General features: G+C 41.1%; 1 protein-coding gene across 1 annotated transcript in view; it reads right to left on the bottom strand.

Annotated features, from left to right (window-relative positions):
* The window catches only part of LOC129771698 (aryl hydrocarbon receptor), a 433,577-nt gene that overhangs the window by 226,284 nt on the left and 186,314 nt on the right, over positions 1 to 20,979 (bottom strand). The window contains exon 5 of the mRNA XM_055775624.1: positions 2,998 to 3,207. Within this exon, the coding sequence (XP_055631599.1) occupies positions 2,998 to 3,207 (210 nt within the window). The remainder of the gene's footprint in view (positions 1 to 2,997; positions 3,208 to 20,979) is intronic.

Raw genomic sequence — 20,979 nt, 5'->3', positions numbered from 1 at the left:
ATAAGTTGCTCGTTATTGACGGCATGGGTAGGGAAGCTCACAAATGAGCAGAACAAATGTATGGGAAAATGGAATTGCCTCTAGTTTTCGTCAATTTAACTTGTTTAACTTGTTAACTTTAACTTTACCCACCAGAAGATTGTAATATATAGCATAACAAACAAATCTTAGAGAATTTCGATTCCTTTGGCATGTAAATCGTCAAAATCCGATCGCGGCGATCGCGATAGTTATACACATTAACTTTATTTCATAAAAACGTGATCTGTTTTCTGATTTGGTACCCTTAATGCAAGACGTAGTTCTACGTCAAAAAATCTGTTTGGTTTGGTTTTCGTGCCGGAGAAGTGATTGGATCGTATTTCTTAATCGATGAGAACGATCGTTGTTACCGTCATGGCCAGAACTGGAGGATCAATGATATGTGGTTTTAAAAAGACGGTGCCACTTGCCATATAGCGCTCATTACAATGTATTTATTGAAAAGTAAGTTTGATGAACGTGTTATTTCGAGAAATGGACCTGGAAACGCGATTTGACGCCATTGGATTTCTTTTTATGGCATGTCGCCAACAACCAGCAACTTTAGAAGAGCTTAGAGCCAACATTCAACACCAAATTCGCAACATTCCGGTAGAAATGTGTGGCCGAGTAGTGAAAAACTGGGCCTAATGGATCAATCACTGCAAGGTGGTCATATGACCGAAATCGAATTTCATTCTTAAAATTCATGAGTTGAACTACAACCAGAATAAATTTCAACTCAATCTTAATAATAATAAATTTCAACTCAATCTTAAAAAAACAGTGTTTTTTTAAGTTGACAAATCCTTATTGAAAGACCCGTTATTATTCCAATCCTTTTATTTGATACCCATATTGATGGAATTTTGAAAAAAAAATCATGTTGGCAGTCATTTTGGATTAGCATTTTTCACAAATAACTGTGTTCTACTAGTCAAGTCCTTTCATATAATACCATGATGGGGTTTTGGAACAAAAATTATATATATCAACATTTTGTGGTTGGGGTTATTTAGTATTCCCATTTTTCATTAATAACTGTGCTCTACCAGTCAAGTCCTTGCATTTGATACCCAAAATATACTTTACTAATGAGGTATTGAAGAGATATGTAGGTCGCCAATTTGTAACGGCCGCCATCTTGAATTTCCATTTCTCATAAATAACTGTGTTCTACTAGTCAAGTGCTTTAATTTGATACCAATGTTGATGGGGTATTGAGAATATTTTTTTCCCATCATTTTATGAGGGACGCCATCATGGATTTCTATTTTTCATAAATAACTGTGTTCTACTAGTCAAGTCCTTTCATTTGATACCAATATGAATGAGCTTTTGAAAAAAATGAGTGGTTGGCGTTTAGCTAATGCTTGAAATTTCACAGTTATTCAATTGTTTATCTCATGAAAAATAACATTTTATTCATTATGAAAGATGCGTAGGAATATTTCCTATCAATTTATGCAAACATCTTTCAGATCTATTATGAAACGTTCGAGTTATAGCATAATCGAATGCGAAAACTTTCATTTTTTCCTGCATGTTCTGTGTTTGTTTTATAATGACGACAGAGATAAAGGAATGTTCCAAATTTCAGACAAATCGGGTGTTTCAATTGATGTGGGACAACTCTACAAACATGCAAATCAAAACCGTGGTTCATATAAGAACGACCGTTTTTTGGAAAACGTGGTTCTTTTCATCGGCATTTAAGGTTGTTTTCAAAACCTGGTTGAATCAGATCCGGCAATCGAGTATCTTGTACATTTTAGAACCTTTATGAGGTAAGTATGTGGTGATGAATCATATTAATAAATTATTACGCTATACCTAAGTTCCTTCTCTTTCGGCTAGCTTGTCCGACGTAACCGCTTTGGTAATTACTTTAGGATGCTGCTCTTCTATTGATATTTCCTTAACATCGCGATGGTTTAAATATTTCTACTTGTCACCGACATAAGTAGTTTGCGGCCGGAGGACTTTTGACGAATAATAAAAGCACTCCGTCTATTGCCCATGAGATGAGAAACTTGCAAATTGTTATCGTTGATATCATATGTAGTTATCATTATGGCAGGCTTCAATTCCGTTTCCATATTTCTCTTCCTCTGCAAGTCGCATCCTGTTGTTTCGATGTTGAATGGGGTTCTACCATAAGCTTGACCAATATTAGGAAAACTCGTCAATATCGAGAAAACCACCATCGTAATTATTGTGTTTTTGTTTGCACACATCCGGGGTTCTTGGGAGTCGAAAATTTCAACGTATTCGTGGGCCCGTAGATCTGTCAGCAGAACAATTTCAGCAACCTCTCGAATCTAATTTTGCGATCGACTTCCCCTCTTTTACTGTGTTAGTCGACTGACTTTTACTGGAAACTTTAAATATGTTCTTCCAGTATTATGGGACCAGTTTGTATGGGACTTTCTCTGTCATTTTGGTAAAAGGCACTTATCCCTATCATCAGTACAACTGCTACAGCTGCACAATAAACAATAAATAACAGCTTCTTGAGGTTCTCTACGACTTTTAAATACACATGTTAAACTATTTGAACTCTACTGGATACAATGGTGCTGTAATCGATTCCCTCCTTTAATATTGCATTCGAGGGAACTGCTCGTTGAACATTTTCAACAATCTTGGTCCGCTTGGCATGTCCGTCATTATATCTGCACAAGGCTGGTGCAGATATAATAGCAACGAATCACAGACTCATTCATTTCTTTCGTCCAAGACAACAGGAGGTTGCTCGTGGCAATTTTAAAAGAGAGAGAGAGAGAGAGAGAGAGAGAGAGAGAGAGAGAGGAGAGAGGGAAGAGAGAGAGAGAAAGAGGGGAGAGAGTGTTCCGATAGCATACGATAACCCTAAGTTTAAACAATCAAGGATATCAAGAAACAAGGAACTCGTTTTAAACATAATTACTGTTTGAACAGCCAAACTAAAGAGATCATACTCGATGCAATACTTACCAAGAATCCAGAGGTATTGTCCAATAAACATCTGAATCGTACAGTGAAACTTCGCTCCAATAAAGTTGATTTATTAGGGATTAATGCATCTGCTAGCTGTAAACTTGCTGATTCTGCTGGCAAGAACGTATTCCAAAGAAGTTGTCTTTGTAATTCCTCGCGGTCCTCAGAATGAACTAATTCATATACAGATTGATGAACTATGTCCGACTGCAAAATAGAATATGTTATAAAAATTTCTGTTGAGCTACTGTAACTGATTATTTGTGACGACATAAATATTGCTAAAACACATTCGTATTTTTATTTGTATTAATTACACTAATGATTCTGATATGGTAATCAACTAAATCAATCCAAATTAAATTTCTGTCTTCGAGAGTTTTGAAGGAGTGTTCTTCTCAGGTCAGGAAAAATACATAAGTACTACGCATGATGAATAACGAAAAGAATGAATAACCTGTCCAATAAAAATGGATATTATTCTCGAAATGTCGCTTCGCCGAATAGTTAAGAGTTCGCGTTTTCAGGATTACAGTGAATCCTGATTATTCTTACCCAATCCTAATAATATTTTTTCAGATAACCGTTCTGGCCGCGAATATCATTATAACATTCCGTCTTTTCCCTTGGTGTCTGTAAGAAAAGCCACGCATCCCGCGTCATTGCAACTTGACATTGCAACTTAAAGATGTAGAACCCTAGGTTGATCACTTGATATGTAGTACTTTATTATAATGTAAACCAAATTAAGAAATAAAAAGAATTTAAGTGAAAAAAAAAGTGCTTTCGTTCATTTCTTACTCTACTCTTGCACCGTGAGGACTCGTTTCGTCGGGATTAAGCAGACAGCTCGTTAATCTTTCGGTGGTAAGGCACCACAAAAGCAGCTTGGATAAGCGCACCAGCCGCAGGAAGCGCGAAGAAGCCACATCGCTATCGACTGGGAACTTTGCGTGAAATTCGTCGCTATCAGAAGTCGACCGAATTGCTGATTAATAGTTACTAATATAGTTACTGATAGTTACTTGATAGTTACTAATCAATCGCATTAATTCAACATGCACAAAATGTTGTGGCTGCGGTATGATATTAAATGAAACGCAAAGTGTCCGGATTCAAATACATTACTGTATACTTACTTCGATGTGATTCGTTTCTCTCTCAGGCTAAGCTACGAATATGATAAAGAGGGTGGGGTTTACATTCTATACTTTTATGGCTTATAATATGGTTCTTCCTTTGCTTTCGTTCATTTCTTACTCTATTCTCGCACCGTGAGGACTCGTTTCATCGGGTCCAAGCAGACAGCTCGTTAGTCTTTCGGTGGTAAGGGACCACGAAAGCAGCTCGGACAAGCGCACCAGTCGCAGGAAGTGTGTTAAAAAGCCACATCGCTATCGACCGGGAACTCTGCGCGAAATTCGTTGCTATCAGAAGTCGACCGAATTGCTGATCCGTAAGTTACCTTTGCAGCATTTGGTTCGTGGAATTGCTCAGGACTTCAAAACCGACTTGCGCTTCCAAAGTTCTGCGGTTATGACGCTGCAGGAGGCCTATTCGAAAATACCAATTTGTGTGCTATCAATGCAAAACACGTCACATCATGCTCAGGGACATCCAGCTGGCCCATCGTATCCGAGGAGAGCGTGCTACATTAGCTTAGCATATAATCAACGGTCCTTTTCAGGGCTGCAAATTTGATGGTTTAGAGTTCAGAAAAGTTTTTTACAGGCCGAGCTGAAAAGAGCATTTAGCGAAAATCGTGGTGTCGATGATAATTCGATACCGATAGGTGCCATGGATATGGATTTCATAATGAAGAATATGAAATATATGACATGATGTAGTGAATATATCCCCATATCGAAGAAATCATTTTGATGAAACTGCATTATAAAATTATTTGTGTACGAATGCCGCAATCGATAGTGTTCTCTAATTTGCGCTGGTTAATTTCCTCGGAGGACTCGATTCTTCCTTAGAGCATCAATAATCGCTTTCTGGCAAAACGAAGTGGTCTGAATCACATTTTTCGAAAGATAAAATGAAGATGTTTTCTGCCAATTTCCTTCAACCTCCAAACATCTCTTTCTCCCGTTTGTCGTTATTGCGTTCGCTAATCCTTTCTCACAACACCCATTTCTCGTTTGAGAAATTGTTGAGTAAACATCGTTTGCCAGTACGCGTAGAGCGGGAATTCCTTAAGATTCATTGCACCTCTAATAAATTTCCGAAAGCCGTGGTCTTACTTTGATCGCACTTGATTGATAAATCCAAAACGAAATGTATTTGGTCGCAGCATTATATGAGTAGGAAGCAAATAATCGCTCGAAAATTACATGATTTTCGCGATATGAAACATTTTCCGTTTTTCATGTTATGCATCCAATATTGGATACGAAACTTTTCTACTGATGGGGAAAAATAATATTCAGATGCTTTGCTGTTAATTGAGATTGATTGAAAAATCACAAAACCAAATGTATTTGGTTGCAGTGTTGTATGGAAAGAAAACATTAAAATGAACTCTTTCGCATGAATGTATTTTTCAATTTCCAGGGGAACTGGTAGATTATTTTTCAGCAACGATGATAACAACGAGGGTTCCGCGCGTGTATGTGTGTGTGGCGGCTGCTCCGATGTTTCAAGCGGAACCGTGGCATCACTCTCCTCCTGATGGATTCCCTTCTGGCATAAGGTTTACAAACAGGCTCTTGGTGACACCGTTCATCAGCGCTTTCAAGATAAATGAAGTTAGCTTCACCACAACAGCGACAACATGCTCCAATCGCTGTTCAATTATAACTGAGTGGGTTTACGAGCGGCGCTCGTTTATATACCGATTTGTGATTTCAATAGCCTGTTTTGAACGCAATTTTAAGGCTATTGGAACAAGTTTTTGGATAAAAAAGTAACAAGTATATAACGCGTAGACATTTTATCTTTCGAATGAAGTGTTTATCATATCATTTCGTTCAATTGTTTAAGAGCTATTAACGCTCAGAATCTCGGTCTCCGGCGTAACGCTTTCGTTTTCGAAACTTTGATTTTACACCCCGGTATAGAAATGAAAGACGTAGTCCTACGTCAAAAAAAAATTAAGTTATATCACTACTACAAACTAACATATGCTAGAGAGAAGGGGAGAAGTACAAATATCGCCGACGTGGTTTCATTTGCACGCCAGCCACACGTCAAAACCACGCTAACGACACGTCACCAGGCTGAACACATCGGTAAGAACACACATGATTAATCGTAAAGGTGGAAACAGAATGCCGCGTTGTCATTGCTTGCGTTTTGTACTAAAACATTCGCCCGACGCAGTCTGGTGATTTGCAGTCACAATCTAGCATTCGCGTCACCACTTTTCATGTAAACAAAAATAAAATAAAATTCGTATGAAAATATTGTTCTTGTTGTGTCCACTGATCAGTTGAATGTTTTTAAAAACAACACATTGACATATCCACGCTGACGGCATTGAGCTTCGTTTACTAGTTTACGGGAGCGTAAAAGAATGGCTGATTTTCAGTCGGAATGAACACGTTTTCAAAACTAAAATTATGAATGAAAATTAGCTTTTCCATATCAAACTAGTATTCTATTTGAATGAAAATCATTTTTGTTTGTAGGTGGTGAAAAAGTCTCATACCAAAATTGTTTATGAAGACAACTCTATATTATGATGGAAAAATTCAGCAACAATGTTGGAATTGTTTAACCATATGGTTGAATGAAACTTAGAAACACGTATTTCAAGTAATCAAATAACATGGTGTGAAAATTTTCATTCAAAATTTAGAATTTAAAAACCGGCTTCGTGTCTTCTAATCTGATAGAAATTACACTAACGAGTTTGGGACCCAAATTGTGGCCCTAATTTGAAGTTGCCACCAGACGTCGACACCATGCCACTGTCATCGCGAATTCGGCGCAAGCAGTTTAGAACAAATATTAGACTGTAGTACAACGATGCTAACGACGCAACGCACTATTGTGTTCGACTAAATGGAAACACACATATTTAAAATTAAGTGTCAAAGCACAATTGTCGTAACGCGACGCATAGCGCGGCATTCTGGTCCCACCTTAAGCGTCACACGCCCCGCCTAAGCCACGCTGACGCCTCGCTGCAGTGAGAACAAGACCTAAACCATACGTTTTGCCTCGTATTCCCTAAAAACGACAAAGTCCTAGTGCGACAAAGATTTTTGACGAAAAAATTTTTTTCGAGATGACAGTAGATCGTTTCATACAATTTGAAGACATTTGGTATCGAGTTTTTTTTAAACCCCGATTTCCTTTAGGTTTTCAAAAAACTTAAACTTTGACCGCCGTGCGACACTAGTAAATGAAGTCCGATTTAGCTGATATTTTGTATAGGGTAGTTTTTCGTGAGACATCATCAACATTTTTAATGAAGTTCGCTTTGAAAATTCGAGATGGCCATTTTCATTGGCACTCTAGTGTACAGTCTACCCAAGCTTAAGCTCAAGCTGAAATCTAACAAATAATAATTATCTTGATCTTGAGTGCAGTGCCGTAGTGTGCGGGTGGCAAACCCGGCATTTGCCGGGGGTGCTGAGCCTTTGGGGCGCCAAAATCCAAGAATTTTCAATAGCAATTTTTATCCCCGAATTATATTTTATCTTTCAATTGAGTAAAAACACATCCATCATGAGTAGTTGCTTCTTTCCGTACTTGAAACCAATAACTTCTCTTTGATTTGCGAAAAGTTGAAACACCCAAGATCATATTACACCAATACCCTTTTGATTTTTTCGTTACGCATGCCTGCGCGCCCTTCCTATGCTATGTTTAACAGTTATTTAAACAATAACTTGTTCGTCGTTCCATCACCTAGATATGGGTGACACTTTCCTTGTTCAAATTAAATAGGATTTTAAAAGGAATTTGATAGAGTAGGCACCTGAGTGTAATTATAGTGATAAATTTGAAAAAAAAGTGGTATTTTTGGGACGCCATTTTCATAGTTTGCCAGGGGCGCTTCTATCCTTACTATGCTGCTGCTTGAGTGATCATCTCGGTAGTCGGTACATTGATCGTTTGGATCGTAGCACTCGTTGGGGAGATCCACTGACGTAGCAGTGCATGACTTTCAACTTCTGAGCGCAGGATTTTGCATACGATATGAAACTTTTTTTTGACGTAGGACTACGTCTAACCGGATGATATAGGGGGTGAAATGAAAATCTAGGCACTGAACGAGTAGAAAAAAAGCAAGATTTGGAACGCTTATAACCCGAGCATTTCTCAATAGATCGCAAAGGTTTTTGCATCAATTTATAGGAAATATATCTACGCATCTATCATAACGAATAACATTTCATTTTTCTTGAGATAAATAATTGAATAATTGTGAAATATCAAGCATTGTCCAAATGCACTATGTGCCTATTTTTGATTGGTCCATTTTGTGCTCCTCAAATCGTACCGACCGAAACGGGCAACCAGAGCAGCAGCGAAATACAATGAAGCACGATTGGAAAGGAAAAAGAAAAAAATGAACGAAATTGATGGTCGTAGTCTCACACATGCGTAATTCTCGAGCCAGCCAGTCAGCTTAAAAATCCCCGCTCCGCTGCCGTAACGATCCATTCTTTGTGTGGACACCGACTGGACAACATCGTTGCTGGACGGGCTGGACGGCGAGGGATCAAGTGCCTTTCTCAAGGCAAGAGGGTGGAGGTGGTAGCGCTGGAGTAAATAGAGTAGAGTTTTCAAATGGCCTTTCTCAAGGCTAGAGACGAATGAACTGCAAAAGTTTAAAGTCTCTATAATACAATACCTTCCTTCCTTCCGTAACGATCATTCTCATCCAAACCGTACACCACATCGTTTCGCATCACATCACATCAACAAACCAACACAAGCAGCCATGGTTGGATATGGCAAAGGAGGAAAAGTGAAGGGAAAGGCAAAATCTCGCTCGAACCGTGTTGGTCTGGAGATCCCCGCAAGGGTAGCTAGGCCGAGCGCGTTAGTAACAGTGCACCAGTCCACCTAGCCGCCGTTATATAGTTTCGGCCGCCGAAGTGATCGAGTTGGCTGGCAAAGCTGCTCGCGAAAACCCGCATTCAGAACAGAACACATTCGGTTCGGTGGACATCAAGACAATAACAGGCAGTTGCAGCGAGTGGCGAGTGGCAATCGCAAAACGGCAGCAGGTAGCAGAAGAAAAAAGGCAAATCCAGAACAAGGCGGCATCGAGGGCGTTCGAAATGGTTTTTTTTTCAAAACCACGAGTACTAAGTTTTCTAAATTGAAATCATTCCATAAAACACGGCGCTTATCAGGGCCATCAAACCTTTCAAAAAAGAGTTTACGAAATACAGTTCAATGCATTTTAAAATAATTTTTTTTTCCAAAATATATATTTTTATCAAGGCTCATATGGCGTTAGCCTGACGGGCCCGGAGTTCAATATATTTTTTTTTTTTGGCAGACTTATCTATTAACTAGGCGAACCTAGCCAGAATTTTCACCTGCCCCCGGGCTTCTGAATGCCAAAAGGGGACTAGGCTCTGCGGAATGCACGTATCTGCATGCTCGTGCTGTTTCAGTCCTGACCGAGAAATTGTCGGACAATCGCGCAGGTGCTAAGGATGACCGACTTTTGGATGTCGGCCAATTCCTTCTCCATATTCAACACCTTTAGCGCTTCCGGAAGTGTCTTCGGGACAATTCCAGTTCCAGAGAGAACGACTGGAACAATTCTTGGGACCTCCCTTAGCCCCCACAGTTCCTTGAGCTCCACGGCCAATGGTCGGTACTTGCAGATTTTGCGACCGTGGGTCTCCTCCAGATTCTGGTTCAGTGGAATAGCGACATCGATGATGGTGACTTTGCGGTCGCTCTTGTCGTAAACCATTATATCTGGGCGGTTGTGGTGGATCGAGAGGTCGGTCAGAACAGTGCGATCCCAGTACAGCTTGAAACGGTCATTTTCGAGGACAGGTGCAGGCAGGTACCGGTAGTTTGGTACGTTGTTTTCCAGTAGAGCACATTGGAGCGCCAGTTGTCAATGAACAATACGGGCCACGTTGTTGTGGCGCTCGGTGTAGGCTGCGTTGGCCAAAACGGGACAGCCTCCCATAATGTGCTCTATGTTTTCACCTGGTTGATGGCATATCCTGCAAATGTCATCAACGTCTTGATGCCAGACGTACCGCCTGCAGTTTCTCGTCGGCATTATCCTGTCCTGGATGTTAGTTGGACATTTTTGTAAACATAGAGATCCAAATTATGGCCCCACATTGAAAGTCGGCACTGTACCACTGTCATCGCAAATTTTCAATTACAGGTTAAAATAGCCTCCAATCCGGCACTGAGTGATGCTTCGGCACGTCGCATTAAATGTAATTTACTGTACAACATGTCACAAGCTGGATGGGAAGAAATTTTCCAACTGTGAAAGCTGTGGCGAGTGGCAAACCCAAACACTAAACAGGAAGGTTTAGCCGAACAAGATGAGGATATTGAGTGATAACAAAACAATAAACTCTTTAGATTAAAGATGATTTTGTGGTCCTGAAAAGGACCCTTTTTAGGGTTTGCTCCCGGATCAGCAGTCGGAAAACGCTCTTCACTTGGAGCTGGTATACTTCGTCACCGCTTTGGTACCTTCGGAAACCGCATGTAAGTTCACCGGGCAGCAACAGACTGATTGCGATCTGAACTTCCCACGGCGTAATGTAATGGTATGCGTAATGGTTGACCGCTTATTGTAGTGGGTCAGACGCGAGGCTTCCGCTACGATACGCTCAAAGATGCATTGACGAAGCTCATGACGCTCATCGTCTTCGATGAGAAACCGGTGTCGGAATGAACCTGCTTCAGCATTTTATGATGTAGATAGCATATGATTCCTTCTCTTTCTTTTTGAATGAATCCAACAATCGAACAAATCATAATGAATGTATTTTTTTGCCATCGCTGCCTCTTAACGTTCATTCGTTCGTCTCGTTGGACTCGCCCCTTCGGCTGAGTCTGCCGATTTGTCTCTATCCTGTGAGCGTGTACCGCTAAAGTACAAAATGCGCGGACCCCAAACAATATATCATTTTCTTTCAACCCGTAAGCCAGTGTGGTTGCATGGCATCGTTTCACATCGCATCGCATCACATCAACAAAGCAACACTAGCAGCAACGTGGACGTGTGGACGTGACAAAGAAGGACAAGTTAAGGGAAAGGCAAAGTCCCACTCGAACTGTGCAGGTGTGCAGTTTCCCGTAGGTGTATCCGCCAATTGCTAGGCCGAGCGCGTTAGTATCAGTGCACCAGTCCATCTAGCCGCCGTTATATAGTTTCGGCCGCCGAAGTGATCGAGTTGGCTGGCAAAGCTGCTCGCGACGATAAGAAAACCCGCATTCAGAACAGAACACATTCGGTTCGGTGGACATCAAGACAACAACAGGCAGTTGCAGCGAGTGGCGAGTGGCAAACGAAATCGCAAAACGGCAGCAGGTAGCAGAAGAAAAACGTTTGTTCTTTATACAAACTGCTTTGGTGGCAAATCCAGAACAAGGTGGCATCGAGGGCGAGGGTTTTTGACGTAGGACTACGTCTTTCATTTCTATACCGGGGTGTAAAATCAAATTTTCGAAAACGAAAGCGTTACGCCGGAGACCGAGATTTTGAGCGTTAATAGCTCCTAAACAACTGAACGAAATGGTATGATAAACACTTCATTCGAAAGATAAAATGTCTACGCGTTCTATACTTGTTACTTTTTGATCCAAAAACTTGTTTCAATAGTCTTAAAATTGCTTTCAAAACAGGTGAAATCACCAATCGGTATATAAGCGAGCGCCGCTCGGAAATCCACTCAGTTCTAATTGAACAGCGATTGGAGCATGTTATCGCTGTTGTGGTGAAGCTCTTCGTTTATCATGAAAGCGCTGATGAACGGTGTCACCAAGAGCCTGTTTGTGCACCTTAGGCTAGACATAAATCCATCAGGAGGAGAGTGATGCCACAAACGGTTCCCCGGGAAGATCTCGAAGCAGCCGCTACACACACACACATACACATACACGCGCGGAATTCTTTCCGTTTGGATGCCATTCAGCATCGAGAAAGATCCGGATAATAATCTGCCAGTTCCTCTGGGAATTTAAAAATACATTCATGTGAAAGAGTTTTTTTAATGTTTTCTATCCATGTAACACTGTGACCAAATATGTTTCAATCAAGTGCTATTAACAGGTGGTTATCGAATTAGTATTAACCACTGGTGGGCTTCCAGTATCGAGGAAAATGTGAATATATCTAATTGTTACTGAAAATAATCTACCAGTTCCTATGGATATTTAAAAATACATTCATGTGAAAGAGTTTATTTTAATGTTTTCTATCCATGTAACACTGTGATCAAATATGTTTCAATCAAGTACTAAAGGGTGTGTCACATCAAATTGCATCACGGAAAAAACGCTGTAGAAATTTAATTTTTAGGAATTATATCTTCAGCTTTCGCTTATAGTCAGATAAGAGTGTATAGATCACGTTGGCCATGCTTCACTGTCAATTTTCCGTAAATCTGGAAAAATGTCGTCGAACGAAAAAGAGCGTCGTGAATTAATCCTGCGCACTCATTTCGAGAATCCGGAGTTGTCACATCGGGACATCGGTAAGATGCTGGGATTCGTCCAATCCATGGTCAGCAGAGTACTAAAACGATACTTCGAGAACCTAACCATCGACCAGAAGATGAAGAACGGCAAAAATGGATGCTCCGTCAGTGAAAAAGATCACAAGCGCGTAGTTAAGCAGTTTAGACGTGATCCGAGAAGTTCGGTCCGGGATGTCGCCAATAAGCTGAATTTGTCAAGTTCATTCGTCCAGCGGACCAAGCAGCGGGAGGGCCTGCGTACATACAAGGTTCAGAAGGCTCCTAACCGCGACGAAAGGCAAAACATGGTGGGGAAGACGCGAGCCCGGAAGCTGTACACCGAAATGCTGACGAAGCCGCATTGCCTGGTAATGGACGACGAAACCTACGTCAAAGCGGACTTTCGTAAGCTGCCGGGCCTGTTGTTCTTCTCCGCAGAGGACAAATTCAGCGTTCCGGAGGAGATTCGCAAGCAGAAACTATCCAAGTTTGCCAAAAAGTACATGGTGTGGCAAGCGATCTGCTCTTGCGGAAAGCGGAGTGCCCCCTTCGTGATGACCGGCACGGTAAACGGGCAGCTTCACCTTAAGGAGTGCCTACAGAAGCGCTTACTACCACTATTGAAGCAGCACGAGGGCCCGACCATCTTCTGGCCGGATCTCGCTTCGTGCCACTATTCAAAGGACGTGTTGGAGTGGTACGAAGCCAACGGGGTCACCTTCGTGCCAAAGGAAATGAACCCGCCCAACGCGCCGGAGCTTCGCCCAATAGAGAAATATTGGGCGATTATGAAGCAGGCCCTCCGGAAGAACCCAAAAGTTGTCAAATCGGAGGCGGACTTCAAGAGAAAATGGATTTCTGTTCAAAAAAAACTACAACCTGACGTTGTACAGAACCTTATGGACGGGGTAAAGAGGAAGGTGCGAGCATACGGGTTTGGGCTCGAAGTATGAATAAAAAGAAAATGCCAAAAGTTGTATAATAGTTTTTATTTTATTGTCTAAAATTTTCAAAAGGATCGGTTTACTGGGCGAATTTCTACAGCGTTTTTTCCGTGATGCAATTTGATGTGACACACCCTTTATTAACAGATGGTTATCGAGTTAGCATAAACCACTGGTGGGCTTCCAGTATCGAGGAAAATGTGGAAATGTCTAATCGTTACTGAAAATAATCTGCCAGTTCCTCTGGGAGTTTAAAATTACATTCATGTGAAAGAGTTTATTTTAATGTTTTCTATCCATGTAACACTGTGACCAAACATGTTTCAATCAAGTGCTATTAACAGGTGGTTATCGAATTAGTATTAACCACTGGTGGGCTTCCAGTATCGAGGAAAATTTGGAAATATCTAATCGTTACTGAAAATAATCTGCCAGTTCCTCTGGGAATTTAAAATTACATTCATGTGAAAGAGTTTATTTTAATGTTTTCTATCCATGTAACACTGTGACCAAATACATTTGGTTTTGTGATTTTTCAATCAATCGCAATTAACAGGATAGCTTCTGAAGATTATTTTTCCCCATCAGTAGGATATTTCCGTATCCAATATTGTATGCGCCCGCAATCGATTCTTGCTCTGTCGCCGAAAGTTCCGAGCTCAGATAGTTCATTCCCCTCTAGTTTGCCTTCCAAATTGCCATCGTAAACCACACCTTCTCTCGATTCAATCACACACAAAAAGCATACTTAAGCGATATTCTGGTGGTGAGACACATTCATTTTTCGTGAGGACATCGACAAGACAACATCGTTGCCTAACGTGCTGGAGGAGGTGGACGGCGAAGGATCGACACATACACGCGCAGAATTCGTTCCGTTTGGATGCCATTCAGCATCGAGAAAGTTCCGGAAAGATCTAATCATTGCTGGGAAATAATCTGCCCGTTCCTCTGGGAATTTAAAAATACATTCATGTGAAAGAGTTTATTTTAATGTTTTCTATCCATAATATCCATATAATACATTTGGGTTTGTGATTTGTCAATCAAGTACAGTTAGCAGGTTAGCTTCTGAAGATTATTCTTCAGAACAAGGTTTTTCGTATCCTATATTGGATGCATAAAACCTTGTGCCTCCAACGTAACGCTCTCGTTTTCGAAGTCTCCCAAATATTCATTTATTCATTCATTCAGAATGGATTTAGATTCAACTTCAAACAAATGATCTCTAAATCAACGATAGTCCTACGTCACCCTTGCGGTTATACCATAGATATAACCCACTTCCTGTTTTTTTTCAAAACCACGAGTACTAAGTTTTCTAAATTGGAACCATTCCATAAAACAAGGTGCTTTTCAGGGCCATTAGCCCTTCCAAAAAAGAGTTTAGGAAATACAGTTCAATGCTTTCTAAAACAATATCCAAAATAATAATAAAACACAATTTGGTTTTTTCATTATTTGTTTGCCAGGATATGATGAGTATGTGAATTTGGCAGTTTTTCTGGGCTTATTGATGGTTGGGGACTTTCCCGATTATTCAATTTTCACCAATTCTTAAATTGCTTCTAGATTGAAAGTACAGTAATTTACATTTAGCTCGACATTTAGCTAATTGGGTGGACCAGTAATGCGACATATTTAGTTGGACATTTTTGTAAACATAGAGATCCAAATTATGACCCCACATTGAAAGTCGATACTGTACCACTGTCATCACAAAAATCGTAATTACAGGTTAAAATAGCCTCCAATGCGACACTGAGTGGTGCTTCGGCACGTCGCGTTAAATGTAATTTGTTGTACAACATGTCGCAAGCAGAATGGGAAGAAATTTTCCAACTGTGAAAGCTGTGGCGAGTGGCAAATGCAATCGCTAAACAGGAAGCTTCAGCCGAACAAGATGGGGATATCGAGTGATAACAAAACAATAAACTTTTTAGATTAGAGATAATTTTGTGACCCTGAAAAGGACCCTTTTTAGCCTGCATGTGAATCCAACGAGCGAACAAATCGTAATGAATGTAGTTTTTTCCATCGCTGCCTTTTAACGTTCATTCGTTCGTCTCGTTGGACTCGCCCCTTTGGCTGAGTCTGCCGATTTGTCTCTATTCTGTGAGCGTGTACCGCTAAAGTACAAAATGCGCGGGCCTGCTGAAAAATACATCATTTCCACACCGACCGTCGACAGAGACGGACGTGTTTGAAGCTCTATTTACTACCTGTTTTTTAAAAGTTATTTATTTCTCTTTTCAGATTGTCTACCTGCGATTCATCAACCACCTGTCTGCCCTTGAGGACTGCGATAATGGGGAAAATACGGTCAATCGACCCAGGCATACCACATGGAACCAACAAACGACATCGTTCGGATACCGGCAAGGAGCCAATATTGGACAGAAACCGCTATGCTTTATTGGATGGCCACACTGGAGAGGAACCAGTCAATGTTGATAAAAAGGTGAAGGTACCGCCTTATTTCACTACATCAAAGGACATCGGTACTTTGAGATCCGAGCTACTGGCGCAGAAATTGCAGCCGGTGTTCAAAATGTGCAGCATAGGGATTAAGATTACCTGTCCCAATTTGGAACAATACGAGATCATTGGAACGTACCTGAAAAAGAACAATCATGAGTTTTACACTCATGATATACCTTTTGAAAAACCATTTAAGGTTGTACTACGAGGTATTCCTGCCATTGAAACAGAGGACATCAAAAAGGAACTAGAGCAATCCCATAGTCTACAACCGCTGGCTGTACATCGGATGACAAGACACAAATCACAAGACAATGGCTTTTCCAATGTTTTATATCTGATCTACATTAAAAAAGGGTCGACCAACATCACGCGTCTGAGGGAAATCAAGACCATTTTTAACATCACGGTACAATGGGACCGATACAAACCCCAAAATCGGGACGTCACTCAATGTACTAATTGTCTTGGTTTCGGTCATGGAACAAAAAATTGCCACATGAAAACTCGTTGTGGCAAGTGTGCTGCTGACCATCCAACAAGCGCTTGTAGCCTTCCAGAGGAAGAATCTCGCAAGTGTGTCAACTGTGGCGAAAATCACCAAGCCACTAGCCGTAGCTGTACAAAACGTTCGGATTTCGAACGCATCCGGAAGCAAGCTACTGATAAAACGCAGAATAGGAAGAAGGTTCCAGAACTTACTGACAAAGAGTTCCCTCCGATGGTTTCTCGTACGATTCCTGTTCTTCCTCCTCTTCCACTTCCTACAGGTCGCCCCCAAACGGCCTCTTCTAGCGAAAAGCCAAAAAAGGAGCAACCGAGCTATAGTAAGGTTGCAGCTATTGGTTTACCACCTACGCCAACATCTTCACCTCACTCTTCTTCTAGTGAGGATCTTTATAGCATGCAAGAACTTGCAACCCTGTTTCTTGAACTAGATCGACAGACTAGAAGTTGTCGCAACCAACAGGAACAAGTACAAGTCATGCTACATTTTTTTTATAACCATGGATCGGTCATCTCTCAGGCTAATTAATTGGAATGCCTGCTCTCTCAAGAGTAAGGTCATCGAATTCACTGACTTCTTAGTGACAAACAGCATCGACGTAGCTATCGTTACCGAGACGCATCTTAAACCGAATATTAACCTTCGAGATCCGAATTATCGTCTATTGAGAATGGATCGTACTGGTTCTGGTGGAGGAGGTGTTGCCCTAGCCATCAGAAATAACATCAGATATCGACTTTTGCCGTGCTTCAAACTTAACATCATCGAAGCTATAGGAGCGGAAATCACAACATCGATTGGGCCTATTATCGTGATTGCGGTCTATTATCCCAAACAGACATCAATCAGAGACGGCTCGGCGTTGCTTCTTAAAAACGATATCATCAAGCTAACACGACGGCAGTCGAAATACGTCATCGGCGGGGACATTAATGCTCGACATCAGTCCTGGGGAAACGAAAGGAGGAATCAAAATGGAATGACTCTAAATGATGATCTACAGTGTGGGCACTACAGGATTCTTAGCCCAGCAACCCCCACTCGCATTTCTCGTTCTGGAGTACATTCCATAATTGATTTCTTCATTACCAACATGGATCGCCACATCGGTGATGCTATTGCCCTTAACGAGCTGAGTTCGGATCACTTCCCAGTGATGGTTGAATTGGGAGTGAATGTCGTAGTCAGGAGGCCACAATGTAGACGGGACTATCATCGTGCGAATTGGGTGGGATACCAGCAGCTTATCGACAACAATATTGATCTCGATCAGCCTCTTGAATCTCCCGAAGATATCGAAACAACAGTCAGCTATATTCAAACTGCAGTTATTGAGACTCGCCAAAACCACATCCCAGAAACGATTCAGGTAAGTGACTCTGTTCAAATTGATCCAATTACTAAACATTTGATTAGACTTCGAAACCTCTATCGAAGGCAGTACCAACGTACTGGTATTCGAGAGAGGAAACGACAGTATAATCAGTTAATCAAGGTTATCCAGACCAGAATGATTGATCTCCGTAACAAAAAATTCGCAAAAGATATTAGTAAACTTCCGAATAACTCCAAGCCATTTTGGAGGCTCGCTAAAATTCTCAAGACCAAGTCTAATCCTATTCCTCCTCTTCTTCAACCTGACAATTCAGAACGATTGATAACACCTGCCGAAAAGGCTAATGCAATTGGCAACCATTTCGCTAGTTCACACAATCTTGGCCAGAACATTACAATTCTATTTGAAGCTTCGGCGAATGATACTGTAAGGGCTATTGACAATATTCATTCTGTACCTCAAGAGAATGAAATCATCTCGACTGCAGAGGAGATAACGCTCGTTAGTTATCTTCTCTGGAGTTATACGCTCGTTGAAGAATATGAAGGCCCCCGGCTTCGATAGTATATTTAACATTGAGTTGAAACATCTTAGTAACAACTTATATGAAATTATGACTTCTGTCATCAACAGATGTCTATCACTTGGCTACTTCCCCTCGAGTTGGAAGTTGGCAAAAGTGATCCCGATACTAAAACCCGGAAAAGATCCTTCTTCTTCAAAGAGCTATCGACCAATTAGCCTTCTCCCAGCATTTTCGAAAGTATTCGAAAAAAGACGGGTGGGTAATGTCGGGGACATAACCGGAGTGACGTAGGACTATACAAAGGGGACAGCTTTTGTTAAATATATATTTTAAATATATTGTTTTATTTTCTTCTCCTACGTGAATACCTACCTATCTACCTGAAAAATGGATTAGTTTACTTTTTACTCTTTATGAATATGTTGATGGTTCTTAAAAGAACCTTTGGTGTTGTGTTTTTGTTATCACTCGATATTCCCATCTTGTTCGGTTAAACCTTCCTGTTTAGCTATTGCGTTTGCCACTCGCCACAGCTTTCACAGTTGGAAAATTTCTTCCCATTCAGCTTGTGACATGTTGTTTAGTAAATTACATTTAATGCGACGTGCCGGAGAAACACTTTGCCACTCACTGAAACTAATTGTTGCCTTGATGAGCGCCGAACCGAAGCTGCTCTGTTCTTGAAGCGGGTTTTCTGATTGTCGTGAGCAGCTTTGCAAGCTAACTTGAGCACTCCGACAGCCGAAACTCTATAATCGCTGTTAGGTATACTGGTGCTCCGGCACCAATCCGTTCGGCCTAGTTACCCTTGCGGAGCAATCAGTGAATGCGACCAACAGGGAACTGGAGACCTGCACGGTTCGAGTGAGACTTTGCCTTTCCCTTAACTTGTCCTCCTTTGTTACGTCCACGATGCCGATGCCGTACAACCACACGAGTATATGGTTTGAAAGAAAATAAGATATTTTGTTGGGGTCCGCGTGTTTTATACTCTAGCGGTACACACTCACAGGATAGAGACAAATCGGCAGACTCAGCCAGAGGGGCGAGTCCAACGAGACGAACGAATGAGCGTTAAAAGGGAGCGATGGCAAAAAAATACATTCATTACGATTTGTTCGCTCGTTGGATTCACATGCAGGCTAAAAAGGGTCCTTTTCCGGATCACAAAATTATCTTCAATCTAAAGAGTTTATTGTTTTGTTATTACTCGATATCCCCATCTTGTTCGGCTAAACCTTTCTGTTTAGCGATTGCATTTGCCACTCGCCACAGCTTTCACAGTTGGAAAATTTCTTCCCATCCAGCTTGTGACATATTTTACAGTAAATTACATTCAATGGCACGTCGCATTACCACCACTCAGTATCGGATTGGAGGTAATTTTAACCTGTAATTGATCATTTGCGATGACAGTGATACAATGTCGACTTTCAACGTGGGGTCATAATATGGACCCCGAACTCTATGTTTACAAAAATGTCCAACTAAATATGTCGCATTACAGGTCCGTCCAATTAGCTAAATGTCGAGATAAGTGTAAATTACTGTACTTTCAATCTAGAAACAATTTAAGAATTGGTGAAAATCAATAAGCTCAGAACAACTGCCAAATTTACATACTCATCAGATCCTGGCAAACAAATTATGAAAAAATCAATTTGTGTTTTATTATTATTTTGGATAATGTTTTAGAAAGCATTGAACTGTATTTCCTAAACTCTTTTTTGGAAGGTTTATTGGCCCTGAAAAGCGCCTTGTTTTATGGAATGGTTCCAATTTAGAAAACTTAGTACTCGTGGTTTTAAGAAAAACCATTTCGAACGCCCTCGATGCCGCCTTGTTCTGGTTTTGCCACCAAAGCAGATTGTATAAAGAACAAACTTTTTTCTTCCGCTACCTGCTGTCGTTTTGCGATTGCGTTTGCCACTCGCTGCAACTGCCTGTTGTTGTCTTGATGTCCACCGAACCGAATGTGGTCTGTTCTGAATGCGAGTTTTCTTATCGTCGCGAGCAGTTTTTCCACTTCGGCGGCCGAAACTATATAACGCCGGCTAGGTGGACTGATGCACTGATACTAACGCGCTCGGCCTAGCTACCCTTGCGGGGAACTCCAGATCAACACGGTTCGAGCGGGATTTTGCCTTTCCCTTCACTTTTCCTCCTTTACCATGACCAGACATGGCTGCTTGGGTTGGTTTGTTGATGTGTTGTGATGCGAACCGATGTGGTGTACGGTTCGAATGAGAATGATCGTTACGGCAGCGGTGCGGGGATTTTTAAGCTGACTGGCTGGCTCGAGAATTACCCATGTGTGAGACTGCGACCAATGTTTCTTTCTTTTTTTCCTTTTTCCTTTCCAATCGTGCTTCATTCTATTTCGCTGCTGCTCTGGTTGCCCGTTTTGGTCGGTACGATTTGAGTAGCACAAAATGGACCAATCAAAAATGGGCACATAGTGCATTTTGACAATGCTTGATATTTCACAATTATTGAATTATTTATCTCAAGAAAAATGAAATGTTATTCGTTATGATAGATGCGTA

Source organism: Toxorhynchites rutilus, chromosome 2, assembly GCF_029784135.1.
Source record: "Toxorhynchites rutilus septentrionalis strain SRP chromosome 2, ASM2978413v1, whole genome shotgun sequence".
NCBI lineage: Eukaryota > Metazoa > Arthropoda > Insecta > Diptera > Culicidae > Toxorhynchites > Toxorhynchites rutilus.
Note: the sequence above shows the minus strand (reverse complement) of the source record. Positions and strands in the feature narration are given on the sequence as shown.